This window comes from Paroedura picta, chromosome 16 (assembly GCF_049243985.1).
Source record: "Paroedura picta isolate Pp20150507F chromosome 16, Ppicta_v3.0, whole genome shotgun sequence".
NCBI classification, from domain to species: Eukaryota; Metazoa; Chordata; class Lepidosauria; order Squamata; family Gekkonidae; genus Paroedura; species Paroedura picta.
In genome coordinates this window covers 3,400,691-3,427,589 of record NC_135384.1, presented here as the reverse complement: position 1 = coordinate 3,427,589, position 26,899 = coordinate 3,400,691, and the positions used below count along the sequence as shown (strand labels likewise).

The window sequence follows — 26,899 nt, the reverse complement described above, 5'->3', positions numbered from 1 at the left end:
ACCAGATTTGATGTGATTGGTACCATGGCCTTTGACAGGGATGGTCATATTTTGGCTGTTCTTCCTGGAAGCTGTTCAATAATTCAGAATGGGAAATGAATCAAGCTGCTTCCCAGAGCCCTTGGCGGATAACCCAAAGGGCAATAGTATGATTATTTTTTCCAAGCTGGGTATAGCTCCACCTGGAGAAGAAACAGAACAATGTTTTGTCAGGTACGCAAGAAAGCAGAAAGCTCTCATTCCACCTCCCAGAGCTTAAGTCTTCAGCAAGGCACTCTGAGGAGTTCACAGGTGGAGTTCCCAGAGGCGCGTGGATATATAGTATGGCTCCTAAAGAACTCTATCACAATGAAAACTATGTTCATACTCATCCACTATGCCGGCATCTCAGGAGGTAAGTGCTTTTGAACTCAGAACTATGCTTTTGTCGAGAATCCATCAAGTTGGATCCCATCAGCTTGCCTTTTGTTGCTTCTGAATATCTCATCTTCAAGATGCTATGGGGTTGCCGTAAATCAGCTGTGACTTGAACAACAAACCAGTAAATTATCCTAATGTGATTCTGCTTTGAATATTCTCATGGTTCTTTTCTCTCTCTCTTGCTCTCTCTCATTTGTTTCAAGCTTTCTTCCTTCTGGCAGATGGAGCTGGGAAACCAAACTGGAGTGAAAGTGTTCATTCTTGGGGGCCTACCAAACACCAGCCAACTCCCTGCCCTGTTCTTCCTCATCTTCTTGGTCATCTACTTGTTGACAGTTCTGGGGAATCTCCTGATCTTCTTCACCATTTCGTCCGAAGCCCAACTTCATCGTCTCCCCATGTATTTCTTTCTCTGCCACCTCTCCTTCCTTGACACCTGTCTCTCCTCTGTCACAGTCCCCAAAATTTTAGCTGGTTTCATAATGTCCAGGGATAGAACCATCTCCTTCACGGGCTGCATTATCCAACTCTATGCCTTTCACTTCCTGGCAAGTACTGAATGTTTCCTTTACACCGTGATGGCCTACGACCGCTACCTCGCCATCTGTCATCCACTGAACTATGCCACGCTCATGAACCAAAGGGTCTGCTTTGGGCTTGCAGCCGGCACCTGGCTTACTGGTTCAGTCCATGCTGCTATCCATACCAGCCTGACCTTTCACCTGTCCTATTGTGGGCCCAACCGAGTTGATTATTTTTTTTGTGACATACCCCCACTGCTAAAGCTGGCCTGTGCGGACACCTCCGTGAACCACACCGTCATATTGGCTAACATTGGATTTGTTGCCGCTGGCTGTTTTATGCTTATTTGCGTCTCCTACGGTTACATAGCGGCCGCCATTTTGAAAATCCAAACGACGCAGGGAAGGCATCGGGCCTTCTCCACATGCAGCGCTCACCTCACGGTGGTGATCCTCTATTATGGGCCTCCGATGTTTATATATATGTTCCCATCTTCTAGTGATTCTACTCATGGGACCCTGGCTGTATTCTACACCATCATCACCCCCATGTTGAACCCATTCATATATACATTGAGGAACAAGGAAGTGAAAAAAGCACTGTCAAAATGGTTCAGTGGACCCTCAGTTCTTCAGGATAGGTAGGATGGGCTGTTCATTGGCGAAACCAGTTCTATGTACTGTAGAGTCACTGACGGTGGGGGAGGAGAATCTTCATATAGATTTAGGGGACTTTTTTGTGGTCTGAAGCGCTGGACACTGATGGGTCTGTCTGATCCCATTGTAAATATGTGAAATATGGAGGAACTGATCTCACTGTTATCTGCATATGGAACCTCAGCTAGAAGAAAATCAGAACTCGGACAAATCTTATTTCTTTCCCTTGCCTTATTCATAAAATACACATTGTTCACACTTGGTAATTTGTTGTTGTTGTTGTTGTTGTTCAATACCAAGCCTGTTTCTCCACAAGGATGTTACGATCTCATTTCACAGATGAAGTTCATTTGAGCGGGCTCCTCCAAATTACCATATTATGGGCTGCACCATCTGTAACGTTAAGAAATTCCCAGAGATTGAGCGGTAGAGTAGGCATAGAATCATGATCATAAAGACATCACTCCTGGAGAAAATCCAGAAGTGAGGGTGGGCAGCTCTAGGAATCACCAGAAACTCTATGATAAAGTCATAGAACGTCCAGTGATTGCCAGAGTTACCTGCAGTCACTTCCCGGTTTCCCTCAGAAATGATAAAATGGCGCATACAATGCTGGCAGCTTTTAAAAATAGTCCCTTTTAAAAATAGTCCCTTTGCTGGTAGCTTTTAAAAATAGTCCCATACCAAGTGGCATTGGGCAATTGGGAGTCTGGGGTGGGGGATGCCTGGCATCAGCTAAAGAGATTGTAACATGGGTTACAAAAGCACAGGACAGACTGAAATATTCCACCGTCCCCCTGTTGATTAAAATGGTACAGCCCAGGAACAAAGAAACCAGAGAGGATTTCCGCTCACTGCCTTTGACATGCCAATGGTATCCCTACATTCATTTCGCCCACATGGTGGGGCCCCCAGGAGAGGCGCAGGACCACTTCCTCATTCCCCCAGGGTGCTGAGATCCACAAGATTGCGTTAGGCCCCTTTGGTGTGGTAATGTTACATGATACACTTTCTCTCGGCTTCGCCATCTGTTCCCCAGCCCGCCTTCTTCATTTTTATCGGCGAGAGACCTGCAGAAAGAGAGTATCCATGTGGCGCACGCTGCTAATGATAGCAATCCAGTGACCGCCAAATGATATAATTGAAGACGCAACTCGGGTGATACCTGCGAAACGGGTCTGATCTACGGCAACGTCACACCTGCACCTCCTATGTTGCTCTGTATTCTACCGTAATTAGCCTAGAGGTAATTGTCTCGTTCGAACTGGCTGCATTGGCCAAGCGCCAGGTCTGCAGAGCCAGAAATTGTCCTGGGTCCTGAATCCTCTAAACACGGTCGCGCTTAGCAGCTTTGCCTAACAAGACACGGGAGGGACTCGCGTTACGGACACTGCTTAATTAACCACGGGGAACGGCATGCCCCAAAAGCTATTAGTGACGAAGGAGATAATTAAAGATTCAGTAAGGCTGAGAATTACGCTGGGCTCTAATGAGATCCAGTGAGGATCAGAAGTTCACATGGAAACACAGCGTCTTAGCAACCGCGGGACGGAAAGTTACGTTCGGAGGAGTTAGTCGGCCACAGGTGTCTTCGCCCTTGCCTAATTGCTCCTGATGTCAGATGTTGGAATGGTTAGCAATTATTCGCTTCTGCCGGAGGCTGTGAAAATGTCGAAATGCTACGAAGCCTAATGAATAGGGGCAGCGCTCAGCAACTTGATCCCTGCAGCGTTTCGTTTGAGCAACCAAGTTTATGGCCCTTGTCATAGGCGTTAAGACTCAAGCCGGGTACAGCCTCAGAAGCAGGAGCAGCCGCTGGACAAAATGTCATTTTCACCTGTTAGGCTGTTTGAATTATAGGGCTTTGCTCCAGGGTTGACGGCAACTGAAGGGAGGCTTGGGGTAAGGGTCCCGGGGGGCCACGAGATTGCATGTGCCGTTACATCACTTCCCTTCAGTTCGGTCTTTATTGTGGCCTGCAGGCCACTCGGAAGCAGAGCGAACAAATAAAAACAGATAAAAACAGCATTTGTAAAATGAATCAGCTACATAAAGCTTCATCCATGCATCTCTCGTCCTAATTAACAGGCAAAAGTAAGTTACGCACTGGAGGTTATCTCAGCCTGGAAGCTTCATTATTATATTGCTTTCAGTGAAAAACCCGGAAGTGACAGGAGGTAGCTCTAGGAATATCTGAAAACCCTATAGTAAAGCGATAAAGTTTCTGGTGATTCCTAGAGCTATGATATGTCACTTCCTGGTTTATACCACAAATAATGTAAAGGCATATGCTTTTAAAAAAAAAAACATTCTCCCATCTCAATGGAGCATAATGCTACAGAGACCACCCTCCAAGTCCTCCAGAGCTGTAAAGCTGGGGGATTCCCAGGTCCCATCTGGGGACCCTACAGGGTGAGTCACTGTTAGTCCTACCATACAGGGTTATTGTGAAGAACAGGATTTCACAAAGGAATCCCAAAGTGGCTTGCAAACACGCTTCCCTTCCTCTTCCCACAATAGGTCAGTGGGGCTGGGGGAGCTCTAAGAGAACTGCACAGCAAGAACAGTTCTGAGAGAACTGTTCTGGTCCCAAGGGCACTCCGCTGGCTGTATGTGGAGGAGGGGGGGAATCGAACCCGATTCTACAAATAAGAGTCCTCCACTCTTACACCACACTCACTTGAAGGGGGTGTGGTGAAATGAGCCTAGTGGAGCTCTTTTTATAGCCTGGCTCTCCCCCCCCCTCCCAGTTTGTGGTTGAGAGATGCCTGTCCTTGACTGGCAGGTTTCTACAGCACAAGCAGTGTGAAGCTTGACACAGTCTCCGTTTCCAGAGTTACGTGTTTCAGCATCAACGATCAAACAGAGCTTCAGGACGAGGGATAAATGACAGAGATGGAGACTCCTCATTGGGCTATCCTGATTCTACCGACTGTCTTTTTCTATGGTAGGTGTTGGGGATGTCCCATTTCTGCCTTCCTCTCCCTGCCGAGACTGTTAGATCCCTCTTAAATGGACCCTAGATTTAAGGAGAAGATTCCTGGTGGAAGAAACCAGCTGGGATCCCTGAAGAAGGAAGTCAATTCATGGGGTTCTGTAGCTTTCCACTTTGGCCCAATGAGCAATCGGTCACTGAACTGACCGCACATCATTTCCCTACAGGGGTCAGATGCCAAGAGGAGGTGGAGCAGAGCTTGTTGGCGCGCACCAGGGAAGGAGAGAATGCCACCATTCTCTGCACGTACAAAACAGCCAATTTCTACAGCTTGCAGTGGTACCAGCAGCTTCCGGGAAATAGACCGACACATTTGTTCACGCTAGTGGGAAAAGAAGCCAGAAAGGACCGCCACTTCAGCGCCGACCTCGACAAAGGGGAAAAGTCGAGTCGCCTGAACATCGCAGGGGTCCAGTACGGAGATGCAGCTACCTACTTCTGTGCTGTGGAAGCACAGTGAGGCAGGTGCTTTGGACGGCTGGGCAAAAACCCTGCAATGTGTTAGAGAAGAGAACTGGGGCTGGCTCAAGGTCTCCCAGCTGGGGAATCAAATCCAGAGGAGCAGGGAATCAAACCCAGTTCTCAACACTCCTGAGGTTTCTGTGGATTGGCTTTGAAATGTAATTGGGGTGTCCAATCTGTTCAAGGCAGCCATATTGTACATGTGGAGAAGGTCTTTAGTATTAATTTTCTCTGCCTTGCAGTTTTCCATATGCTGCTTGCCCTCCAGTGGACAATATCTCCCCCTCCCCTTTCTGCACATTTTATGAAAAGAAAGCCAGGAGACCCAACCCAAGGTCTAATCCACACAGCTTGGTCATGGGAGGTGGTCTTGCCTCCTTTAGTTCACAAGGTGGCACTACAGAGTCTTCCTGTATGAGGTAAAGACCCTGGGAGGGTTCTTATTTCCTGAGTGGGTGAAGAGAACCGCAAAATGCTCTTCTATTTCCGACTTGCCAATGAGAACAAAGGACAGTACACTAAGTGAAGAATCTGCTACACTCAGGGACCGCTTCTGCTTCTGTTGCGTGTTACGGAGCCACCTTCCAGGAGGAAAACATCTCAGCAGGACCATCCGTGTCCTTCAAAATGGTCTCAAGAACTTGGCCAGGTCCCTGCGTTTACTTCTTCGGACTACTTTTCCTAAGTAAGTGGAGAGATTAAGAGATTAAGATTTAGGGAAGGAAAGACAAGCAGTTCCCCCCCCCCTTCCAGAAGTCTTTCCCTTTCTCACTTTTCAACTTTTCCATCCAATATCCCGGGGAGGGGAAAGGAACGAAGGAGGTAATTTGCCAGAAAAGAAAACCGGGCAAAACCACATTAAGAAAAATGGTGGTCTTTTCCAGGCGTTGACATCTATGGGGATATTCTTCAGCTTCCTGAAGTCTCCGTTTCTTTGGAAGGGACAGCCAAGATCCCTTGTAACCACAGCATCTCTGCATACAACTCACTCTTCTGGTACAAGCACAGCCTGGATACAGCCCCTCACTCGGTCATCTCTGGTTACTTTCAGACGGTGAAAAAAGGACGGTTGACTATGGAGGTGGACAAGCCCAGCCTGTCTACAACACTCTCCATCAGCCAGGTGGAGATGGGTGATGCTGCTGTCTACTACTGTGCTGTGACAGACACAGTGGTGGGAAAGACTAGGGGGCTTGGACAGAAACCACCAGGGGGAGTGGCTTCAGACCTCTGAGATGTAGGTTCGTTTGCTGCTGGAGGGAGACACTCGGTGGCATTTAGAATCATAGAGGGAGCTTGAAGGGGCCATACAGACCATCTAGTCCAGCCCCCCCAAAGAGCACTTCACTTTGCTCTTCCAAGTCCAAAAAGTTGGTGGTCCTCAGCCTTAGATTGGCCTCAACCAGGGCCAGGGCCTTTTCTGTCCTCCCAGAATGAGCTCCCAGAAGAGCTGAGGGCCCTGTCGGAACTAGCTCAGTTCTGCAGACGGAGCTCTTCCATCAGGTATTTGGCTGGAGCCAAGAAGGACATAACATCTACGAGGCCTTCTGAAGGAATTAGCAGACCGGACAACAGAAGCATTAACAGATATTAGTTGGTTTGACTGGTCTATGATTTTATATTGAATTTTAATGAATTTTATTGTTTTATGTTATACTGTGGCTAATGTAAATTTGTATGGTTTTAAATGCTGTAAACCGCCCCAAGCTGGCTATGCTGGGAGGGGCGGTTATAGAACTCCAATCATTCAATCAATCAATCAATCAATCAATCAATCAATCAGCCTAAAACATCCATGAAATCACACATCTCCAAACAGCTTCTTGGAGTTGATATCTCTGTTGGACATTTGATGGCATATTCATTCATTCATTCATTCATTCATTCATTCATTCATTCATTCATTCATTCATTCATTCATTCAGTTTGTTACTCACCTCTCCCCGGAGGCTCGAGGCGAGTTACCGTACATAAAATCCCCAATAAAACCATACAACGAACTTCATAAAACAAAATACACTAAATGCACGGTAAAACAGATGCGGCAAAAACCGAACTAAAGAATAAAAGATCTGTGTCGTATCCCTGTTGGCCATTATTTAATAGCATTCGGCATTATGTTTGCAGGATTCGATAGGTGGCATACAATTCCCTTGTCTGGGAGTGGGTGAGATTTCAGTATTCTCAGGGGACCTCTGAGTTTGCAGACGAATGTTAATAGAAAAGGCCGCCCCTCCCAAATCCATGCATCCCATATGTGTGAGGAGCATGTTTCCTGCAGATGCTGCGTCCACATTTTCAAGCCTCTTCCCAGATGAAGAGATTAAAAACCCAATGGGAAAATGACCCATGCTGAGATAGAGAAATTCACAGGCAAGGCCCCCTGAACCCTGATGAACCCCCACAACATTATGGCTTAGACTACCACGATCTTCACTTTGGGGAAAATGCGTGTTTCCCACCCTAACCTGAATGACCTTCCATCTTCATATGTAATAGTGTGCTCTGGTTAGCCTCCCTTACCCAAATCTCATGTAGAAGTAAGGTCTCATGTGATTTAGTCTTGCACAGCCTTTTGGATACTTCTAAGAAATAACAACAACAACAACATTAAAAAAATAAACACTTTGATTGCACCTTTAAGACCAGCAAAATTTTATTCAAGGTATAAGCTTTCGTGTGCATGCACACCAATCTGACAAAATGTGCATGCACACAGAAGCTGATGCCCAGCCTAAAACTTGGTGGCTCTTAAAGGTGCCCCCAGACTCTGATTTTGTTTGGCTGCTTGCCAAAAGAGCAACACTTGCAGACCCATCCTGCTGCCAATCGAAACTGTGCCAGAACAAGACTCTAAACTCCTCAGGATGTGCTTTCCCTTTCAAATGCTGCCCTCTAGCGGGTGGCTGTTCATTTCCCACTCTGCAATTTCTCTTGGCTAAAAATTCCTTCCTCATAAGGGCTCAGAAGGGTTGGCCCTTGTTGTTCGTACCTCCACGGAAACAAAACCAGGGGGAGATGTCATGAAATGCTCCTTCATGCTCTCTCTTAGAAGCCGATCACGTCGGAAACCTTGGCCCACAAGGAGAACCTGGCTGGTAACCACATCCTTTGGTCTACCCTCCCCCTGCTAGAATCACTTGCAGTTCCCCATATCTTCTCATGCAGGACCAGAAGCTGCTCTGAACCAAAATCTCCTGCTTGCTCCTTCAGTCCTTCTTGAGTCCCTCATCGACCATGGGTGGGAGGACCATGCGTTTCTCTCACACCTTGGCTGTGTTCGTCTTGTCGGTCCTAAGTAAGTTGATTTCTCTCTTTCCCTCCTTGTGTGGACTCCATAGGGCTTGGATGCTCCACTGCTCCACTACTCTGGATGTGGGATGTTTTTTTTTCCTGATATCTAGCTGGCACCGTTCTACCCATAGTTTAAACCCATCCTTTGCTGCTGACAGGATCCGTTCCATGCCCTCCTTCAAGTGACCACCTTTCAGATACTTCAAGAGACCCATTCCCAAGTATCCCAGCCTTTCCTCCAATGGCTTGGTCCCCAGTCATGCATGCCTACGACATCCATGTTAAATGTCTCCCTAATTCTCTCCCTTTCTTTAAAAAATATCCTTGCAGGCACTCAGGGAGGAGGTCAGAAGATCGACCAGCCGGGATCAGCCACAGCCTTGGAGGGGACCTCGCACAATCTTAGTTGCCATCTTTCTTCGGTTAACACCGAGAAAGTCCTGTGGTATCGCCAGTTTCCTGGCCAAGGGCTTCAGTATATTGCTGGGGCCTATCCGGGCTACCAAGAGAAAAGTGCTAATCCGGAGAGCACGCTGCACTCCCCCAAGGACAAGAAATCCACCACACTCATCCTCCATCGCGTCACCCTGGGAGATGCTGCCGTGTACTTCTGTGCTCTGAAGCACAGTGGAGAAAGGAAGGATTCTTGTTGCACATTAACCCCCCCTCGTAGGCAGAGCAGAAGGAGGTGGAGGCAGCCTGATACAGAGAGGGAAGAGAGAAAGTCTGTAGGCAGACTCAAATGGGTCGCCGTGTTGCTCTGAAGTAGCACAATAAAATCAGGGTCCAGGAGCACCTTTAAGACCAACAAAGACTTATTCAAGGCGGGAGCTTTTGAGTGCAAGCACTCTGCCTCAGACTGTAATCGCTAGAGGGCCCAGGTAGGGAGGCCAGGTAGGGAGCCCAAGTGGGGATCTGCTGGAGTTATTATGTCTGGTGATCTGTAGGAAAGAATTATGCACTGCAATTCACATGGGGTTGCCAGCTCATGACTTCTTTAACTTTCTTTCATCTCCTACTCCATAGAACGTTCTCTGCAGGGATGCTTGTCTAACTCAGTTGATCTCCCCCCTTCCAGTTTTGGGTTTCTGTGGAAGGAAGAAAACATAACAGTCTGATGTCTTTTCTTCCCTTAAGGGATTAACGGAGATTCCGTAAAACAGGCCCCAAGCTCTCTTCTCGTGACGGAAGGAGAACCCCTGTTTATCAACTGTACTTACGAGTACTCTGGATCGGCAACTCTGTTCTGGTACGTCCAGCGCTCCCACCATGAGGCCCTGCAGCTTCTGCTGACGGAATATTCTGGAAAGGAAAACAGAGGCGGCTTCTTCGCGGGACACCTCAGGGCGAGGAAGTCCTTCCACTTGCAGAAAGGAGCCAGCAGTCTGAACGACGCGGCCGTCTTCTTCTGTGCCATGAGAGACACAGTGGGGGAAACCCTGGGCACAGCCGCACGAAAACCACAAAGCAGAGAGGGACTCCAGTATACATCTTTGCACAACACGGAATGGGTAGAGAAAAATCTGCATGAAACAGACCACCCTCAATCCAGCAATTAATTAAAAAGTTGCAAGAATCAGATGGTCACGGAGGACTTATGTGACAACATCAAACGTAGCAGAGGGATTGCTGAAACATGAGATAGAATGAGAAGAAGAAGAGTTGGTTCTTCTATGCCGCTTTTCTCTACCCGAAAGAGTCTCAAAGTGGCTTATAGTCGCCCTTTCCTCTCCCCACAACAGACACCCTGTGAGGTGAGTGAGGCTGAGAGAGCCTAGATATTACTGAAGAAGAAGTTGGTACTTATATGCCGCTTTTCTCTACCCCAAAGAGTCTCAAAGTGGCGTACAGTTGCCTTCTCTTCCTCTCCCCACAACAGACACCCTGTGAGGTGGGTGAGGCTGAGAGAGCCCTGATATTCCTGCTCGGGCAGAACAGCTTTATCAGTGCTGTGACTAGCCCAAGGTCACCCAGATGGCTGCCTGTGGAGGAGGAGCGAGGAATCAATCCTGGCTCTCCAGATTAGAAGTCTGCACTCCTACTGAGATAAAGTTTCTAGCCCTTCTCAATTTAAATATTCCCCAGGCATAGGGCTGCCAGACACCCCTGATGGTGGCGGGAAGGTAATTCTGATGTGAGGGGACTAGGAATCTCTCATAAACATTTTGCATATTTTTTACAACGATTCCTAGGTTCCTCTGAGAATGAGCCAATTGCTTATTCAAACCATGTTAAATCTATAAAGCAAAATGAAGATCCAACAGGACTTCTCTGTGTTTATAGTTTTAGCCACTAGAGGGCAACTCAGAACTTCAAATGTTTCCTATAAGTCCTATAAGGCAGGGTTAGTCAACCTGTGGTCCTCCAGATGTTCATGGATTACAATTCCCATAAGCCCCTGCCAGCAAACGCTGGCAGGGCTCATGGGAATTATAGTCCATGAACATCTGGAGGACCACAGGTTGACTACCCCTGGTATAAGGGGCAAGAAGCATATGAGACTATTAGGGGGAAACAGCTTCCCTGAATATCACTCGGGATATTCAGCCATCCAGTTGATGTTGCTCGCTTTTAAAACATTCCAGCTTTTGGGGGAACATCTTTACTGCCCCTGAAGTTAGTTAATCTTTCTGCTGAATGCCGTTTCGGCATTGGCAAACTTGTGTGCATGATTCGACAGCATGTATGAAGCATATCCTACAGGGGACATCAGAGGAGTTACATAGTTAGGTATGTTGTATTTTTCAAATAATTTCCTTCTGCATCCTGATTGGCTCAATTGGAAACTTCTTGCTCCTTTGAGCACCTTCCTCCCTGTTCGTTTTGTTATGAAGAACAGTTAGTCAGTCAGAGTGCTAGGTCTCTCTCCCCTCTCCAGCTTTGCTGTTTTATCCAGTGCTAAGCAGAACCCCACCTCACCCCTGAGCAAAGCAATTTAGGAATTCTATTGTATAAAGAGAGACACATGTCTGGAACTGGGTTGAAGCTCAGGGTTTCACAAAATCACAATCATTAATTCAACGAGCTTCTTATTGCTTGCTGCTGGGTGGCTATGGACCACAAGGTGAAGATGTTGAGCACCGTCTGCTCACACTTCAACCTGTCGGAAGTCAAATTTCAAGCCCTGATATTTCTAAAACACACACAGGGCTGCAAACCACATCCTTTGGTTTACCACCCTCCTGTCGGGAAGTTCAACATCTTGAAGAAGAACAGAGCCAGCTGCATTTCAATATCTTTTCACCACCCAGTGGACCGAGTAGTAGAAAGCTCTGAAACTGAACAGAACACCTTCCAGTTATTTTCTCTTGGGTCTGCCCTACTTTGATCAAGAAAGAAGATGACTCTCCTGTGGGCTATGTCCATATTAATCATGGCATTTTTAAGTAAGTAATGACCAACCAATTATACTCTTTTATTTACTTATTTATTAAGGGATTTATATACCACCCCTCTTGGACATACCGTCTCGGGGCAGTTTACAAGATCTCAAATGCAACAAAACCCAGTATATTCCATTAAATAAATAAAATAGATTAAAATTCTGAACCACAAATTGGAGCTTGACTGTTACCCCCATGGGGGCATTTTTGACTGCTACAAGTGGTGTGCTTGGAACAATCCTTTAATTATCAGAGGCCATTCTATCCATGGAGATCTCTTGCTGGGGTCCAACCCATGCCCCTCCTCCCAAAAAAACCCCACACCAGAAAAACTCAATTAGCACAGGTATTGAAAGAAAACACTGAAGTCAATGTGCAGAAGAAATTCATTTTTTGATTGAAATTATCTACAGGTGGGAGGTACCCCAGAGCTGGCATGGGGTTGACTGTCCAGTCACCCTCCTGTTCCTCTGATATCAGCTCTTCTGCTATAAGAAGCCCGCCTGGCCTCGACCAGGGCCAGGGCCTTTTCGGTCCTGGCCCCAGTCTGGTGGAATGAGCTCCCAGGTGAGCTGCGGGCCCTGTGGGATCCTCCAGCATTCCGCAGAACCCGCAAAACGGATCTCTTCCGCCAGGTCTATTGTTTATCCTGGGGCAGTGAGGGGAGATTGATGCCCCCCCCCCTCCCAGTGTAAGCTGCAATTTTATTATTTTCTTTCTTCCCTCCTCCCTCTAGAGGTAGGGGTTGGGGGTAGGGGGGTGGTTCTGCCATGATGTTGGGTTGTTGGTCCAATGTAGTTGTATTTTTTGTCCATTTTAATAGGGTTTTAATGGGGGTTTTAACTGGACATCTGTAACCCGCCACAAGCCTACTTGGGAGTGGCAGGTAATAAATTAAATAATAATAATAGTAATAATAATAATTATTATTATTTCCTTCTCCACAGAATGGACCACTGGCCTGTCAGTGAACCAATCACAAGGAATGGTGACCGTCACCGAAAGTGACCCGATATTTCTCAAATGTCGCTATGAAGTTGCCTCATCTACTCAGTACTATCCGTTCTGGTATGTTCAGCACCCTGGTCAACCTCTCAAGCTATTCCTAAGGGAGTTGGGAAAATCGGCCTCAGATGATGGGGCTCGTCAAGGTTTCGAAGCCGTCCATGTTAAAAAAAACAAGACCTTCCACATGAGGAAACCCACCAGTCTGCTGAGCGACTCCGCCGTCTACTACTGTGCTGTGAGTGACACAGTGAAGCTGTCTGGAAGAGAAGCAGAGTAAAAACTCTCAGGATTGGGGTGAGTGCAGAAGACGCATTTACTTGGGCATGATAATTGCCAACTTCCACATGAATCAAACCCAGTTCTCCAGCTGCTCCTCTTAAACACAACACCAAGCTGCTGTAGGAAAGCTATCTGGGTGCCTGGGACATGTGGCGATGGAAAAAAACGGGAGTGAAGGGTTTATATCTTTTAATTCGGCAACCTCTTCCTTATTGCTGTCATGAGGTTTTCCATCACTAGGAGGCGCTGTTGCATCAATGTGTCCCACACTTGGTCAAAGGTTGGAGGGTGTTTCCCCCCCTAAAGCTGGCATTCAGATCTAGCTGCTAGCCACATCCTGTGGCTTTTCCCCTCACCACTCTTTTTGTTTTGGTGGTGCACAAAGGGGAAGGACTCAGCGGCAGGCTTCTCCTCCAGTGGACTGAGCAGCACAAAGCCCAGAGATAAGAAACTAACGTCTCCAGGAGTAGCAGCAAAAGCAGCCAGCTGTCCCTGACAAAACCAGGAACATGTTTCTCCTCTGGACTCTGAGTGTGGTGATCATGGCAGCTTTCAGTAAGTCATGACTGATTCATTCTTTCTCTTGTCTTGATGCCTTTAAAGCTCCCTGGGTTTGCCTGTCCTCCTGCTCCTCTAATCATCATGTTTGGTTTACCTGCTTCATTCATTAACTGCTGCCAAATTGCAACCGACCTATGGGCTTTCCAAGGCAAGAGCAGAAAATGGGGGGCTTGCCATTACCTTTATTCTGACAACCTTCCTTTCCCTTGGTGGTCTCCCATCCAAACACTTCTGGCTTAGTTTTGGGTCTCTAATGGTCTCAGGCTAATCTGGTCAATTCAGGCTGCTCAACTTTCTTCTGCCATTGCAGAGATAGCACGGGTGAGCTTCCACTCAAGAGATTTAAGAGGATCTTTGAGTCTCACATGAAGTTTGGGAGCTGGGCTTGAAGCGAGGCAGGTAGCAAAAGAGGGACAATTTAAACAGGGTGGAGACCTGGTGTTCCATCTGAGGATCCCCTTCAAGGTTCAGCCAGATATGGTGCCTCACTCCCAATGGCTGGAGGAGGAGGGAAGGGTTCAGGGGTTAATAGAAGGCTTAACTGCCTGCCTCCTTTGCTGTAAGGGATGGTTTTATGGGGTTTTATTGTATTTTAATATCAGAATTCCTGAACTAGAACAGCTTTGCCTCGATTTATTGGCCTGCCCACCTGAGTTCATCTTATCTGCATTTTCTTCTCTACAGCAAGGACTGCTGGGCAATCTGTTTACCAAACCAAAGGTCCCATCATGGTCACTCAAGGCGAGCCAATATTTCTCGAATGTAGCTATCAATCAACTCTCCTCGTTTATCCATTCTGGTATATTCAGCTTCCCGGCCAGGGTCCCCAAAACTTCCTGAAGGACTGGAGCAATGATGTCTCAGAAGAGGCACGTCGAGGTTTCAGTGCTGACCACAACAAAAAGCAGAAAACTTTCAACATGAGGAAAGCCATCAGCCAGCTGAGCGACTCTGCTGACTACTACTGTGCCATGAGTGACACAGTGAGGTTGGCCAGAAGAGAAGCAGAGCAAAAACACTCAGAGAGCAGAGCGAAGAGCAGGATCATTCAAAAACTTATGCCTTGAATAAAACTCTGTTGGTCTTAAAGGTGCCACAATATCATTGTCACTCACCAAAGTTTTGGTGGAAGAGATTTGACATGCAGTCCCTGTGGAACAAGAAGGAGCTACTAGACTCTCCCTCTTTTCTACTACGAAATCAGAGTCCAATAGCACCTTTAAGACCAACAAAGATTTGTTCAAGTTGTGAGCTTTCGAGTGCATGCACTCATCCTCAGACTAATGAACTACTAATGAGGAAGAGTGCATGCACTTGAAAGCTCACAACTTGAATAAATCTTTGTTGGTCTTAAAGGTGCTATTGGACTCTGATTTTGCTGTGCTACATCAGACCAGCACGGCTACCCACTTTATCCTCTTTACTACTGTTACAGAAATACTAACACAGCTACCCGACTTGAACTAGGCCAAAGATTTGTTGGTTTGTACATAGTATTGTCATGCAGGTGCCCCAACATAAGACTGGTTTCTCCCCTATTTACTAACTATAAAATAGTATATATTAAACAACAATGGGAATCCTTACGGGTTTATCCTTTACTACTTTCTCCTTATTAGCTGTTCCTTGTTGTTAAGCTCAGGCCTCAGTAGAATAATGTAGCACTTTGGGAAAAAGATACAACCCAGTAAGCCAGCACCGGAGGCCAAGATGGAGAAGATCTCCACGGCCACCATATATTTCCCCTTGGTGCTCAGGTAGGTGGGGAAAAAAGACACCCAGACACTGCAAAAGATCAGCATGCTGAAGGTGATGAACTTGGCCTCATTGAAACTGTCTGGCAGCTTCCTGGCTAGGAAAGCCACAATCAAGCTGATGATGGACAGCAATCCCATGTAGCCCAGGACAACATAAAACATGAGATTGGACCCTTCATCACATCCTGCTATGATCTCACTAGTCAATGACTGTGTGTCCAAATTTGGGAATGGGGGAGAGGTTCCTAACCAGAGCAGGCAGATCACTGCTTGAATGAGTAAGCAGGAAAGGACAACGGAGTTGGTCAGACTTTTCCCCACCCATTTCCTCATGCTGGATCCCGGCTTGGTGGCCATGAAAGCGACTACCACGGTGATGGTTTTGGCCAACACACAAGCCACAGCTAAGGTGAAGATGATGCCAAAAGCAGATTGCCGGAGGAGGCAGGTCACTTTGCCTGGCTGTCCAAGGAATAAAAAAGAGCAGAGGAAGCAGAGGAGGAGAGCAATGAGAAGGATGTAGGTGATATCCCGGTTGTTTGCCTTGACAATGGGGGTGTCTTTGTGTTTAATGAAAATTCCTAAAACTGCTGTTGTGATAAAGGATAAAGAAATAGCTATGAAAGCTAAACTCATTCCTAAAGTTTCTTCATAAGACAGAAAGCTGATTGTCTTGGGCAGACATCGATCTTGTCCCTTGCTTGGATATTCGTCTTCTGGGCAATTGATACAGTCGTCCATATCTGACAAAATAGAAAGAAACGGAGTTGCCCCATGCATCTGCAGTCTGATCATAATGGGCAAGAAAACAATACTTCCTCAGTTTCCATTGTGGGTTTCTGATGCTGATCTAGGGAAGGAAGGCAGAATGGCATTGTCCAATGTCTTCACATATTGGCATTTCAACCCATTCAGGAATTGAGTGGGAGACCTTCTGCCGAGAAGAGCAATGGCAAGCTACCTTAGATCTTGCTGAAGCTGCCAGAAGTCAGTTCTGGCTTGATCAGACATAATCATATAAGGTGATCTAACTCTAACTGCTCATTCACATTTCCAAACAAGACAATCAATTTCTTGGCTTCCTATGACTGGTTTTCTGTGTTTGGGGATCTCTAGAGGCTTCGAAAAGATGCAAGATGGATTTTCATGGGGACGAATGAGCAATCTAACAATTGGCCCAGCTTACTGCAGTGGCCTCCTTGGGCCATGGTAGTCAGCTGAATGCAAGAGGAAGGCATTTCCCCTGGCAGAATGGATCTCTAGGATACAACCTATGGGGTACTTGTCACCAAGAGGACAGATCAGGATCTGGTGGAGCCCTGAAAAAGGTACCCAGACTGAATGTTGTAGGACATGATCGTAAAAGAAGAGTCACACAACTTGATATATTACTAGTTGGTCAACAGTCATCAGAAATAAACTTGTTTACCAGGTGGGTGCTAGGTCACCTACCTTTCTGCTTTGAAATCTTCCCTTCAGGGCACAGTGAACAATCATAGCAGCAGAATTTCTCCCCTTCTATTTTTTTCTTCAGAGAACCAGGATGGCAACGTGTGTTACACTGAGATAGAGGCGGAACCTATAAAAAATCATTTCAAGAGGTGAACAAGAAGACTTTGTGTGTTTGTGCATGTCTGTATGTGTACGAGAGAGTGTGTGTTAAGTGCTTTCAAGTAGCTTCCAACTCATGAAGTCCCCATGAATCCATGTCCTCCAAAACAGCCTTGATCAGGTCTTGCAAGATGAGGGTCATGCCTTCCTTGACTTTGTCTACCCATCTTCTCCTGGTGCCTTCAACTTTTCCAAGCATTATTGTCTGTTCCAGTGACTTTTGTCTTCTCAGTATGTAACAAAAGTTTAGTCTTTTTCACTTCTGGGGAGAGTTCAAGTTGGACTTGACCTACAACCCATGTATTTGTCTTTTTGGCAGGAGGAAGTATCCATACAACTCTTTTCCAACACCCCGTTTCCGAAGACATTACTGTGCTGTTCATGATTTGCTGTCTCAGGAAAGAGGATAATTCTATGTATAAGAACAAGCATTTTCTAAAACATGTTGCTATGCTGATACTGGTTGAATAATTTCATAGTTTGAAAGGAAACTGGGGATCTGAGAAAAGAAAGGCCCATGAAACTGGCATAGAGAACGGGTTCCTGGTTGTGACGCATTCAAAACATTCCTTGGTTCCCGAACATACCCACTACATCCTAATCCATGCATGGAAAACATTTCAAGGTATTTCAGCATGATACAAAATACTTTCTGTGAGATTATGAGGGCTATCTATGCGCAGTACTTCTATTTTAACATGTTAACAATGGGTGAGCCACCAAGGCCAGGTTATGCAGCAACAGAAAATCTGGAGAATAGAGCAGTCCCTGGAACGTCCACACAAATCCACACCTGGTCAAAGCCAGTTTGCCACACCATTGGGTCTTCTTGGAGGGTCAATTTCTTTCCTTCAGGAGCTTTGGGGTCCCACCTTCCCACTTTCACCCTAGAGAAGGACTTGTTAGCGAACGTGACCAGGTTTGTGATATCGCTTCCTCCCTCCACTTCTCTGTGGGTATTGAAGGACACTTTCTCTCCTACTGAGTTGTTAAATGCAACGCCTTGAAGAAAAAGGTGGAGCTGGTTGAAAAGGAAAAATAAAGAATTAGCATGATGTTGTGTTTTTCATCTAAATATTATGAAGGGGTTTTTTTTGGCTGACACTTTGCTATATGCTTCCTACTAGATCCAATAGAAGAAACTCTATAGAAGAACACCAAAGCTACATATACTGTGTGGATGAGAGACCTATAGCCTTGTTTGGTATGAGGTAGCCTTATGTGGTTGATGACTGGTTTGATATCTAGAAGGAGATCTGAACCCACAAAACATTGCCTCCTGTCCAATGTATACAAAAACATTCCATATCTGGGAAGGCAGCTTTGACCCCCCCCCCCCAGAAACTTGTATTGTGAAAATCTGTTCTCCAGGGTACTTCTGGACCTGAATCTAGCTCTTTCATTATTTATTTATTTTGAGATTTATATACCACCCTGTCTTTGAAAACTCAGGGCAGTTTACAAATTTATAATTATAATAATACATTTACAAAATCCGATATACGAGAAACCTAAGCTTTAAAACATTAGCAATCCAATTTAAACATTGTGTTAAAACATTAAGATTGTCCTTAATGTTATCTCTTATGGGTGTGGAAGAAGGAGCTGTATAGAAAGTTTCAGCCTGGTGGAACTGGAAAGAGAGGCCAGTTGGTTTCTGATGTTACTTCTGGACTCAACCGTATGCCTGGCAGAACTACTCTGTCTTACAAGCCCTGAAGAACAGTTGGTGGATGTACAGGGCTCTGATCTCTTTCAACAGCATGTTCCACTCGGCCAGGGCCAGGTACAAAACAGCCTTAGCTCTGGTTGAGACCAGTTTAATCTCCTTGGTCTTCTACTTTAGGCCAACTTGGCAGTCCTTCTGAAATATTGCACATGTTGTTCGTGGAGGAAACCATTGGATATTGTCTCGAGTAGCGCTAATCTGTTCACTGAAAGAAAAATATAGACCGGCAAAGACATTACCTTCCAGGGCTGAAGATCTTGAAAACTTGTTCCTTTGCCTCTTCTCCATGTTCTAACATGGGATCTGGAGGAGTGTGCAGTATGCAAAGCATGTGCAATGGCATGGACAGCGCTGTAAATGCTGTAGCTGTGGCCAGTTATGTGCATTTCAAAAACTGGTGCAGGGAGTTCTTCCAGCTTCTCTTCCCCAGTACAAGCATCATCATCTTCTGCAGACTCCTTCCCATCTGCAAGTATACAGTCAAATGTCTGCTCCCAGAAGTACTTTAGAAACTCGTTTCTTTCTTCGCCATGAAGTTTTATGCCTTGAAGTAGAGTCCTGAAACCTGGAGGTTCACGGGAGTGGATTGTGAAAGAGATTGCCCCATGGAAGAACCGGAAATCCCCAAACCTTTGGATGCCTGTCAGGACATAATCAATCTGGGCTGTCAAAATCCACACCTTTTTAAATATATGGAGACTTGCGAAGGGCCCAAGAAAAAGGTAAGCGTTCAATATGAGAATGGTCTTTGGATCTCCATAGAAGAGAAATGTACTGATTTTCTTGTCTATGAAATAATTATCTAGGTATGGGACTTGGCTTGTAAAATCATCATGATCGTCCCATTGTATTTTCTGTCTGATTCTTTCAGTAAAGGCCAAACAGATTCTACTTTCAGCAAGCAATGGCTCTACCGTCTGTAAGAAATGTTCTCCGCTGCTATCGTCGGCAGCTAGGAGCCCCACCCATGTCCATCCAAAATGGAGAAGCAATCGAACAATTCCGAGATAATAATGGTCTTCATTTGGGACCATGCGGTAAAAGGAGAACTCTTTGGTATCCCTGTCCTCTAAAGCAAACGATCCATAGGTGAACTAAGAAGAAATGTAGAGATTTTAGGAATGCGTTAGAAGATTTGGTATGCTTCAGCCTACCTGATGATTCCCTCTACATTTGCCAAATGAATACTCAGATTTCAGCAAGAGTCAAAGGAAATGGAGGGGCATGTGATAATGAACAAATCAAAATCTCACCTGAATGGATCCTCTTCATTAATATAAGAGTTGTAAATAAGCAAAAGAGAAACATTAACTACATTTAGAACCAGCTTGGGTAATGTGAGGGGCAGAGATGCAAGAGAGTTCCTCCCCACTTGACTGCCAGATAGGGATGTCATCCAAATAGAACCATTTGATAATGTTGCCATTGGAAAGAATCATCCCAGATGATCTTCCACAGGTGGCCATGATCTGGATCTCAGAAGCTCAGTAAAGTCAACCATGATTAACACTTGGATGGGAGAACTCCAGACAGAGACATCCAGGTTTGCATAGAGGCAGACCTCTGAATGTGTCTTGCTGGGAAAATTGTACAGGGTGACTGTAAGCTGTCACTTGATGGCAGTTTTCAGCTTTCCACCATGAGCACCACTACTTTTAAAAGAGAGCCTGGGACAAACCTTAGTCTGCAACAAGAATAATCTGGAGCCTGGGGAACAAGCCCTATGAGGAAAGGCTGAAGGACTTGGGAATGTTCAGCCTGGAGAAGAGGAGGTGAAGAAGGACATGATAGCTCACTTGAATGACCTGAAAAGTTGTCACTTGGAGGAGGGCAGGGAAAAGTTCCTATAGGCATGAGTGTAAAGCACCTGAGGTAATGAGTTTAAACTGAAGAAGAAGAGTCAAAAATATCCTTCATGTTCCACTCATCAGACAGAGAAGGAAATAGTTAAGGTTCAGCAACAAGGAAGAAAATACACATCCACATAAAGAATAAGCATCATTTGTCTGTTGGCCTTTCATGGATGACCCCCCCCCCCCATTGCCTCAACTTTCCAGGATAAGAAGAGAAAACAGAACTTCATGTGCAATCTTCAAAAAAAAAAGTCCCCATTTCTTCTGTGCAGGGATCTCACCTGTGGGACCTTAAAGGGATTCAAAAGGTTTGCTATCTGGAAGGAGCTCTCAGAATCAAGAGTCCCAATGACAGCAATAAGGTTTTTCTGGGTGTCACATCGGTAGTTTGGGACAAACTGGCGGGATTTGAAGAGCAGTTCCAGGGTGCTGTAATAAGTCATCTCATTGATGTTGTAGTTATCGCAGATGTGGAAGCCGAGCGTCTCATTGGGCAAAAGGTGGGGATTCTCATTGATCTCTTTCACAGCAAAGGTCAGGGCGAGCATATGTTGGTAGAACTTGGTAATTCTCCTGTAAATAGATTTTAAAGTTCTTCTAGGTGATAATTGAAGAATTTCCCAGGTCATTCTATTACAATATGGAACATGTTCCGCTCCAATTAACTTCACATAAGCTTGATTTTTTTTTAAAAGAAAGATTGAATGGTGGTGGTACCGAAATTCACAACAGCAATTCTTGTGAGGATACAAATCGAAACACAGCCAAATGTTCCCTGATTGGAAGCAAAGAAATGCCAATGGCACTTCTTAATCTTGAATACACTCTCCTTACTTGCTTTCCCCTCTGTTTTATTTTATTCATTTACAACATTGTTTACATGCTACCTTTCCACTCCACTCGATCAGGGTCCACAAGGCAGAACACATTACAAAATGGTGTCGCATCAAAATTGTAATGAACGAAAATACCAACACAGTACACTCAGAAGGTTAGGCTAAACCAGGGTTTGCTAAAATAAATAACGAATATCAAGTAAGAAAACCCAAGTTGTTCAAGTTCACCCCATTCGTTTTGCAACTTATGGCCCTTTGACCTTCAGTTCATTCATCCCCCCAAAACTTCCTTCATCAAAAGACCCCCTAGTCAGGAGCCAGTACCTTGCGTCTGATGAAGCTGCCCATAGTCCAGAAAAAGCTCAAGGTGGAATAAAACCCTATCAATCTTTACATTGGACCAGACAGCTGCTTATTTTGGTTGCAACAGACTAACATGGCTGCCCCTCTGAAAGCAGTGAGTCTCTTCCTGAGAGCATCTTTACCAAGAATGAGTCAGGCTTCTGATGGGACCCTGCTGAAATTAGAGAAGGGGTTGGGGGTGCCTTACTCTGAAGACTCAACATTGTCCCACGATGGAGGAGCTGTAAATGTAACGGTATGATAGTGGAAAAGGACATGGGAAACAATCCCACCGATTATGAAGTCCCCTGGTTGGTACCACTGAGGCAGAACGGGGAGACGATTAATCGCTGGATGCCTCGCGCTATCTATGCAGTCCAGGAATATTAGCAGTACTACAAACCCCACCATCCTTTAGGCAGAGCTCCTGAGTTCATCTACAGCATCAGCATGATTATACTTTGAGTGGTCTGTGACTCTATCAATGCATTTATCAAAGGCAAGAGATCAATCTTCCTCTTTGCCATGGTCTGGTTACAAATATTTGCCTTGCAGGAATTTGCACGTTGACTCAGGGCCCATCTGTCTCCCCCAAGCAAGATGGTGAAGACCAAACAGGCAGAGCCCTGCCTAGACGTCTCTCCCCACTCTCTTCTTAATGCATTTTTAATTCAATAAAAACAAGATAATAACAGCAACAGGAAACAAAAGAAAAGGAGGGTCTACGTGACATATCACAAATGTCAATCATTATATACAACCCGGAACAGTGCAAAGGATATTTCTTACCAATGTCCCCTTCATTACAATCCCCCAGGCAAGCTCATCAAAATATAATTGCCATGTTAAACTTCAGATTTCACAAAGGATATATTTTGAAAGCATGTTATGAATTTTGCCTCCCAACTCTCAGGGGCAGTTTTTAAAATAGCCGCTCACCAACTTGTTTATTGGTGCGTTTCTTGCACTTTCTCCAGAACCACCGGAGACTTGACCATGGGAACAAATTACATGGATATGGGCAATTCCAGAGGGAATTAATTACCAAGTTGGCTTTGAGAGACATTCCTTCTTAGATACATGGTCAATTTACTTTTAATTCTGTCCGTAGGCCACTCCTGCTCCTCCGTAAGACACCAAGCAAGAAATGGCTCTGAGATTCCCATAAGTGAGGAGCATCAACAGGAAAAGTAGACCCAAATTAAACTGTCAAACTGTTCCTGGGATCACAGGAAGTTCTAAGTGTTTGAGAATAGTCCACAGTGTACTGTGGCAATGCAACCCGATGGAAGCCATTTGAACAGTTCCTGGGTGCTAGTACAGTTATTGTGATAGTTGCAGGGGAGAAACTATCAAAGCTCACAGCAAGACATGGATAAGCAGCCAGAATAGGAATGTTGCTTTGATTATGGAACCCCCTACTTGAGTTAACTTTAAATGTCAACCAAGAATTGGTTTCTGCTGCCCAAATATTGGTTGTTGCGTGTCTTTTATTAGGAAGTGATACACACAAGATCACAAATACATAACCAGTGAGCTCAGAATCACCCTCCTGTTTTAGTATCTTGACATATATATGTGTGCAATTTATACTTGTGTTACTGGTAACTGATCACCTAATTTAATTCCCTCCTTATAAAGCATCTCTACATATATACATAAGCATACGTGTACCAACATGTCGGTGTACCAACAATACCCGGATGTGATGTATCAGCACAGAAACTGGCTGTGATTTATTTGGTTTCTTTTAACCCCTCATGCCACCACCACCACAATAGGGATGTCCAGCTGGTGGCTACCCGATCCGTGTAGGGGATAGAAAGGGGAACAGCACTTCAGTTTAAATCTTTATTGAACATACAAATAAGAGGAGGAAAATGCAGGCAAATCGAAAGCTATATGCTACAGGCAAACATGAGGCCTGCAGAATTACAGGCTGAATTTAAAAAAAAGATTCATCCATTCCTCTACCCTCCATGCAAGGAACTATCGTAGAAAAGAAGATTACTTGCCCCATGGGGAAGAAGATAACCCAGCATTTCTTTTCCTCTTTAGCTTCTAGACCTCAACTCATTTGCTTTTAGGGGTCAAAGGTTATTAACTGATCAAATGTATCTGATTAACAGGTTTTACAATGAGCAGTGGGTTCAACTGTTCTTTTTAAAAATCTACCCAGATGGGAAATTTCAGTTAGGAAAGGTGGTGAATGTTTAATGTAACCATTATCCAATCCTCATTCATATAACCTGGTCATATTTTTGTTCACATAATATGCATGATTACATTAGTCCACCTGCACAGAAACCACAGAAAGAATAGCTAGGAAACTTCAGTGGAAGTCTTTATTTCTTCCTCCTGATTAGTTGTTCCCTGTCATTCAGTTCAGGCCTTAGTAGAATAATGTAGCACTTGGGGAAGAAAATACAACCCAGTAATCCACCACCGGAGGCCAAGATGGAGAAGATCTCCACGGCCACCATATATTTCCCCTTGGTGCTCAGGTAGGTGGGGAAAAAAGACACCCAGACACTACAGAACACCAGCATGCTGAAGGTGATGAACTTGGCTTCATTGAAACTATCTGGCAGCTTCCTGGCAAAGAAAGCCACAATCAAGCTGATGATGGACAGAAATCCCATGTAGGCCAGGACAATATAGAACATGAGACTCGACCCTTCATTACACTCTGCTATGATCTCTCTGGTCAAAGACTGTGTGTCCAAATTTGGGAATGGGGGAGAGGTACCTAACCAGAGCAGGCAGATCACTGCTTGAATGAGTAAGCAGGAAAGGACAACAGAGTTGGTCAGACTTTTCCCCACCCATTTCCTCATGCTGGATCCTGGCTTGGTGGCCATGAAAGCGACCACCACGGTGATGGTTTTGGCCAACACACAAGCCACAGCTAAGGTGAAGATGATGCCAAAAGCAGATTGCCGGAGGAGGCAGGTTACTTTGCCTGGTTGTCCAAGGAAAAAGAAAGAGCAGAGGAAGCAGAGGAGGAGAGCAATGAGAAGGATGTAGGTGATATCCCGGTTGTTTGCCTTGACAATTGGGGTGTCTTTGTGTTTAATGAAAATTCCTAAAACTGCTGTTGTGATAAAGGATAAAGAAACAACTATGGAAATCAAACTCATTCCTAAAGTTTCTTCATAAGACAGAAAGCTGATTGTCTTGGGCAGACATCGATCTTGTCCCGTGCTTGGAAACTCGTCTTCTGGGCAACTGATACAGTCATCCATGTCTGAGAAAAAAGAGGAAAAGAAGTTACTGCATGGTGCTCAGGCCTGATCCGCAACACTGTAGTGAGTGAGAAAGCAAGACTTTCTTCGTTGCCAAACATAAGAGGAAGCTACCGAAAAGGCGGGACTTTGTGGACCCTGGAAAAAGGTCACCGAAAAGACAGTTCTGGACTTTGTGGAGCCCTGAAAAAGGTGTCCATAGTCAACAGGTGCCCAATAGCCCTGTTGCTCATCCTTTCCCAAATGTTGTTAAACATTGTCTTAAGAGTGGGTGCACACATCATTTGGTACGTTACCAACAATAATCAGAAATAAACTTATGAGACCGGTGCTACATGACCTACCGTTCTGCCTTGAAATTTTCCCTTCAGGGCACAGCGAACAATCATAGCAGCAAAATTTCTCTCCTTCCCGTTTTTTCTTCAGAGAACCAGGAAGGCAATGTGTGTTACACTGAGAGAGAGGTGGAATCTATAATGCGAGGAGAAAAAAACATTTCGGGATGTAACAAAGCAGCAGCAGGTGTTTTTTGTACAATGCTTTATACAACAGGAAGGAGTCTCAAAGGTCAGGTTATGCAGCAAAAGACATTTTAGCGAATAGAGCAATCCGCCGAATTTTCACAAAAATCCTCACCTGGTCAAAGCCAGTTTGCCACACCATTGGGTCTTCTTGGAGGGTCAATTTCTTTCCTTCAGGAGCTTTGGGGTCCCACCTTCCCACTTGCACCCTAGAGAAGGACTTGTTTGGGAACGTGACCAGGTTTGTGATATCGCTTCCTCCCTCCACTTCTCTGTGGATATTGAAGGACACTTTTTCTCCTGCTGAGTTGTTAAATGTAGTGCCTCGAAGAACGTGGTGGAGCTGGTAGAAAAAGAAGAATTAAGAGGAGGAACTGTCATTCCTTGCTGTTTTGTTGAAGGTTGATCTCTCTTGCCCCGTCAGTACGAGCCTTTTCCCTTTGGACTTTTTGAGTTTTTTCTTCTCTGGGCCCTAATTAAGTGCAGGTGTCCGGAAGTCCTTCTCTTCACATCATCGCAGTGCAAGAGGACACGCACCAATGTCACCTGAATTTTTGATTTTTGTGTTATGGGTTAGTTTGGTTCTTCTCTGTATTTTTCTCCCTTCTTTGTTTCAGCTCCCAGAGGTTGCTAAGGTTGATAAGGATTTCTTATTCTGTTATCCAGAGTAGCAGAATATTCTTTGGTTCTTTTGTAATGTGGGTCAAATGTATCAACCTAGCTATGTTGCATTCCTGATTCCGTACAATCCAAGATTTTTAACCTAGAGATATGGACACGTCTTACATTATATAAATCGATGGACCATTAATTCTCATGTTCACCATTCTAATGGAGGAGTTTTTAATGTATAGTTTTACTACCCTATGTAATTAATGCATATATTTTTGATTATTTTTTTAAAAATTGTTTTCTCTCATACGATCTTTCCGTACCCAACTTTGTGGCTTCTTTATTTTGGATTATTTCCATTCCTTTAAAAACATTCCACATGTTTTTCATGGAGGAACCTATTAGATATTGCCTCAGGTTGGACTAATCTGTTCTTTGGGAACTGAGTATAGAGTGGAAATAAATTACCTGCCAAGGCGGAAGATCTCGAAATCTTGTTCCTTTGCCTCTTCTCCATGCTCTAACAGGGGTTCTGGAGAAATGCATGGTATGCAAAGCATGTGCAATGGCATGAACTGCATTATAGATGCTATAGCTGTGGCTGGTCAAGTGCATTTCAAAAACTGGTGCGGGGAGTCTTTCTAGTTTCTCTTCCCCAGTACAAGCCTCATCATTCTCTACAGAGTCGTTCCCTTTTGCAGCAGTGCAGTCAAATGCTTGCTCCCAGAAGTAGTTCAAAAAGTCGTTTTTTTCTTCCTGAAATGGTTTTAGGCCTTGAAGAAAAGTCCAGAAACCTGGAGGTTCACGGGAATG

The 26,899-nt window shown here is 45.1% G+C and overlaps 3 protein-coding genes and 1 gene segment (V, D, J or C); 2 read left to right on the top strand and 2 right to left on the bottom strand.

Annotated features, from left to right (window-relative positions):
- Window positions 1-641: 641 nt before the first annotated feature.
- On the top strand, window positions 642-1,586 carry LOC143826400 (olfactory receptor 10S1-like). Its single transcript, XM_077315186.1, has one exon. It carries the CDS (start codon window positions 642-644, stop codon window positions 1,584-1,586), a length of 945 nt encoding a protein of 314 aa, XP_077171301.1.
- Window positions 1,587-5,015: 3,429 nt separating this feature from the next.
- On the top strand, window positions 5,016-6,289 carry LOC143826559 (T cell receptor alpha variable 2-like). The segment is given in 2 exon segments: window positions 5,016-5,058; window positions 5,940-6,289. Coding segments are annotated over 2 exon segments (393 nt in total).
- Window positions 6,290-15,181: 8,892 nt separating this feature from the next.
- Window positions 15,182-16,094, bottom strand: LOC143826558 (vomeronasal type-2 receptor 26-like). The gene has a single exon (XM_077315394.1). It carries the CDS (start codon window positions 16,076-16,078, stop codon window positions 15,182-15,184), a length of 897 nt encoding a protein of 298 aa, XP_077171509.1. The 5' UTR covers window positions 16,079-16,094.
- A 7,640-nt stretch (window positions 16,095-23,734) lies between these two features.
- On the bottom strand, window positions 23,735-26,661 carry LOC143826386 (vomeronasal type-2 receptor 26-like). The gene is made up of 4 exons (XM_077315171.1): window positions 26,555-26,661; window positions 25,590-25,817; window positions 25,298-25,424; window positions 23,735-24,955 (listed from the first exon to the last, which is right to left on the bottom strand). The coding sequence occupies exons 1-4, from the start codon at window positions 26,630-26,632 to the stop codon at window positions 24,054-24,056; spliced, it is 1,335 nt and encodes a 444-aa protein (XP_077171286.1). The 5' UTR covers window positions 26,633-26,661; the 3' UTR covers window positions 23,735-24,053.
- Between the last annotated feature and the right edge of the window lie 238 nt (window positions 26,662-26,899).

Bases quoted from the DNA above. Each gene is read 5' to 3' on its own strand.
- LOC143826400 (XM_077315186.1), top strand. From the start codon at position 642: ATGGAGCTGGGAAACCAAACTGGAGTGAAAGTGTTCATTCTTGGGGGC.
- LOC143826558 (XM_077315394.1), bottom strand. From the start codon at position 16,078: ATGGACGACTGTATCAATTGCCCAGAAGACGAATATCCAAGCAAGGGA.
- LOC143826386 (XM_077315171.1), bottom strand. From the start codon at position 26,632: ATGCATTTCTCCAGAACCCCTGTTAGAGCATGGAGAAGAGGCAAAGGA. The intron at 25,818-26,554 runs GTAATTTATTTC...TTTTTCTACCAG, and splicing joins GAGATCTTCCGCCTTGGCAG to CTCCACCACGTTCTTCGAGG. The intron at 25,425-25,589 runs GTGAGGATTTTT...CTCGCATTATAG, and splicing joins GGCAAACTGGCTTTGACCAG to ATTCCACCTCTCTCTCAGTG.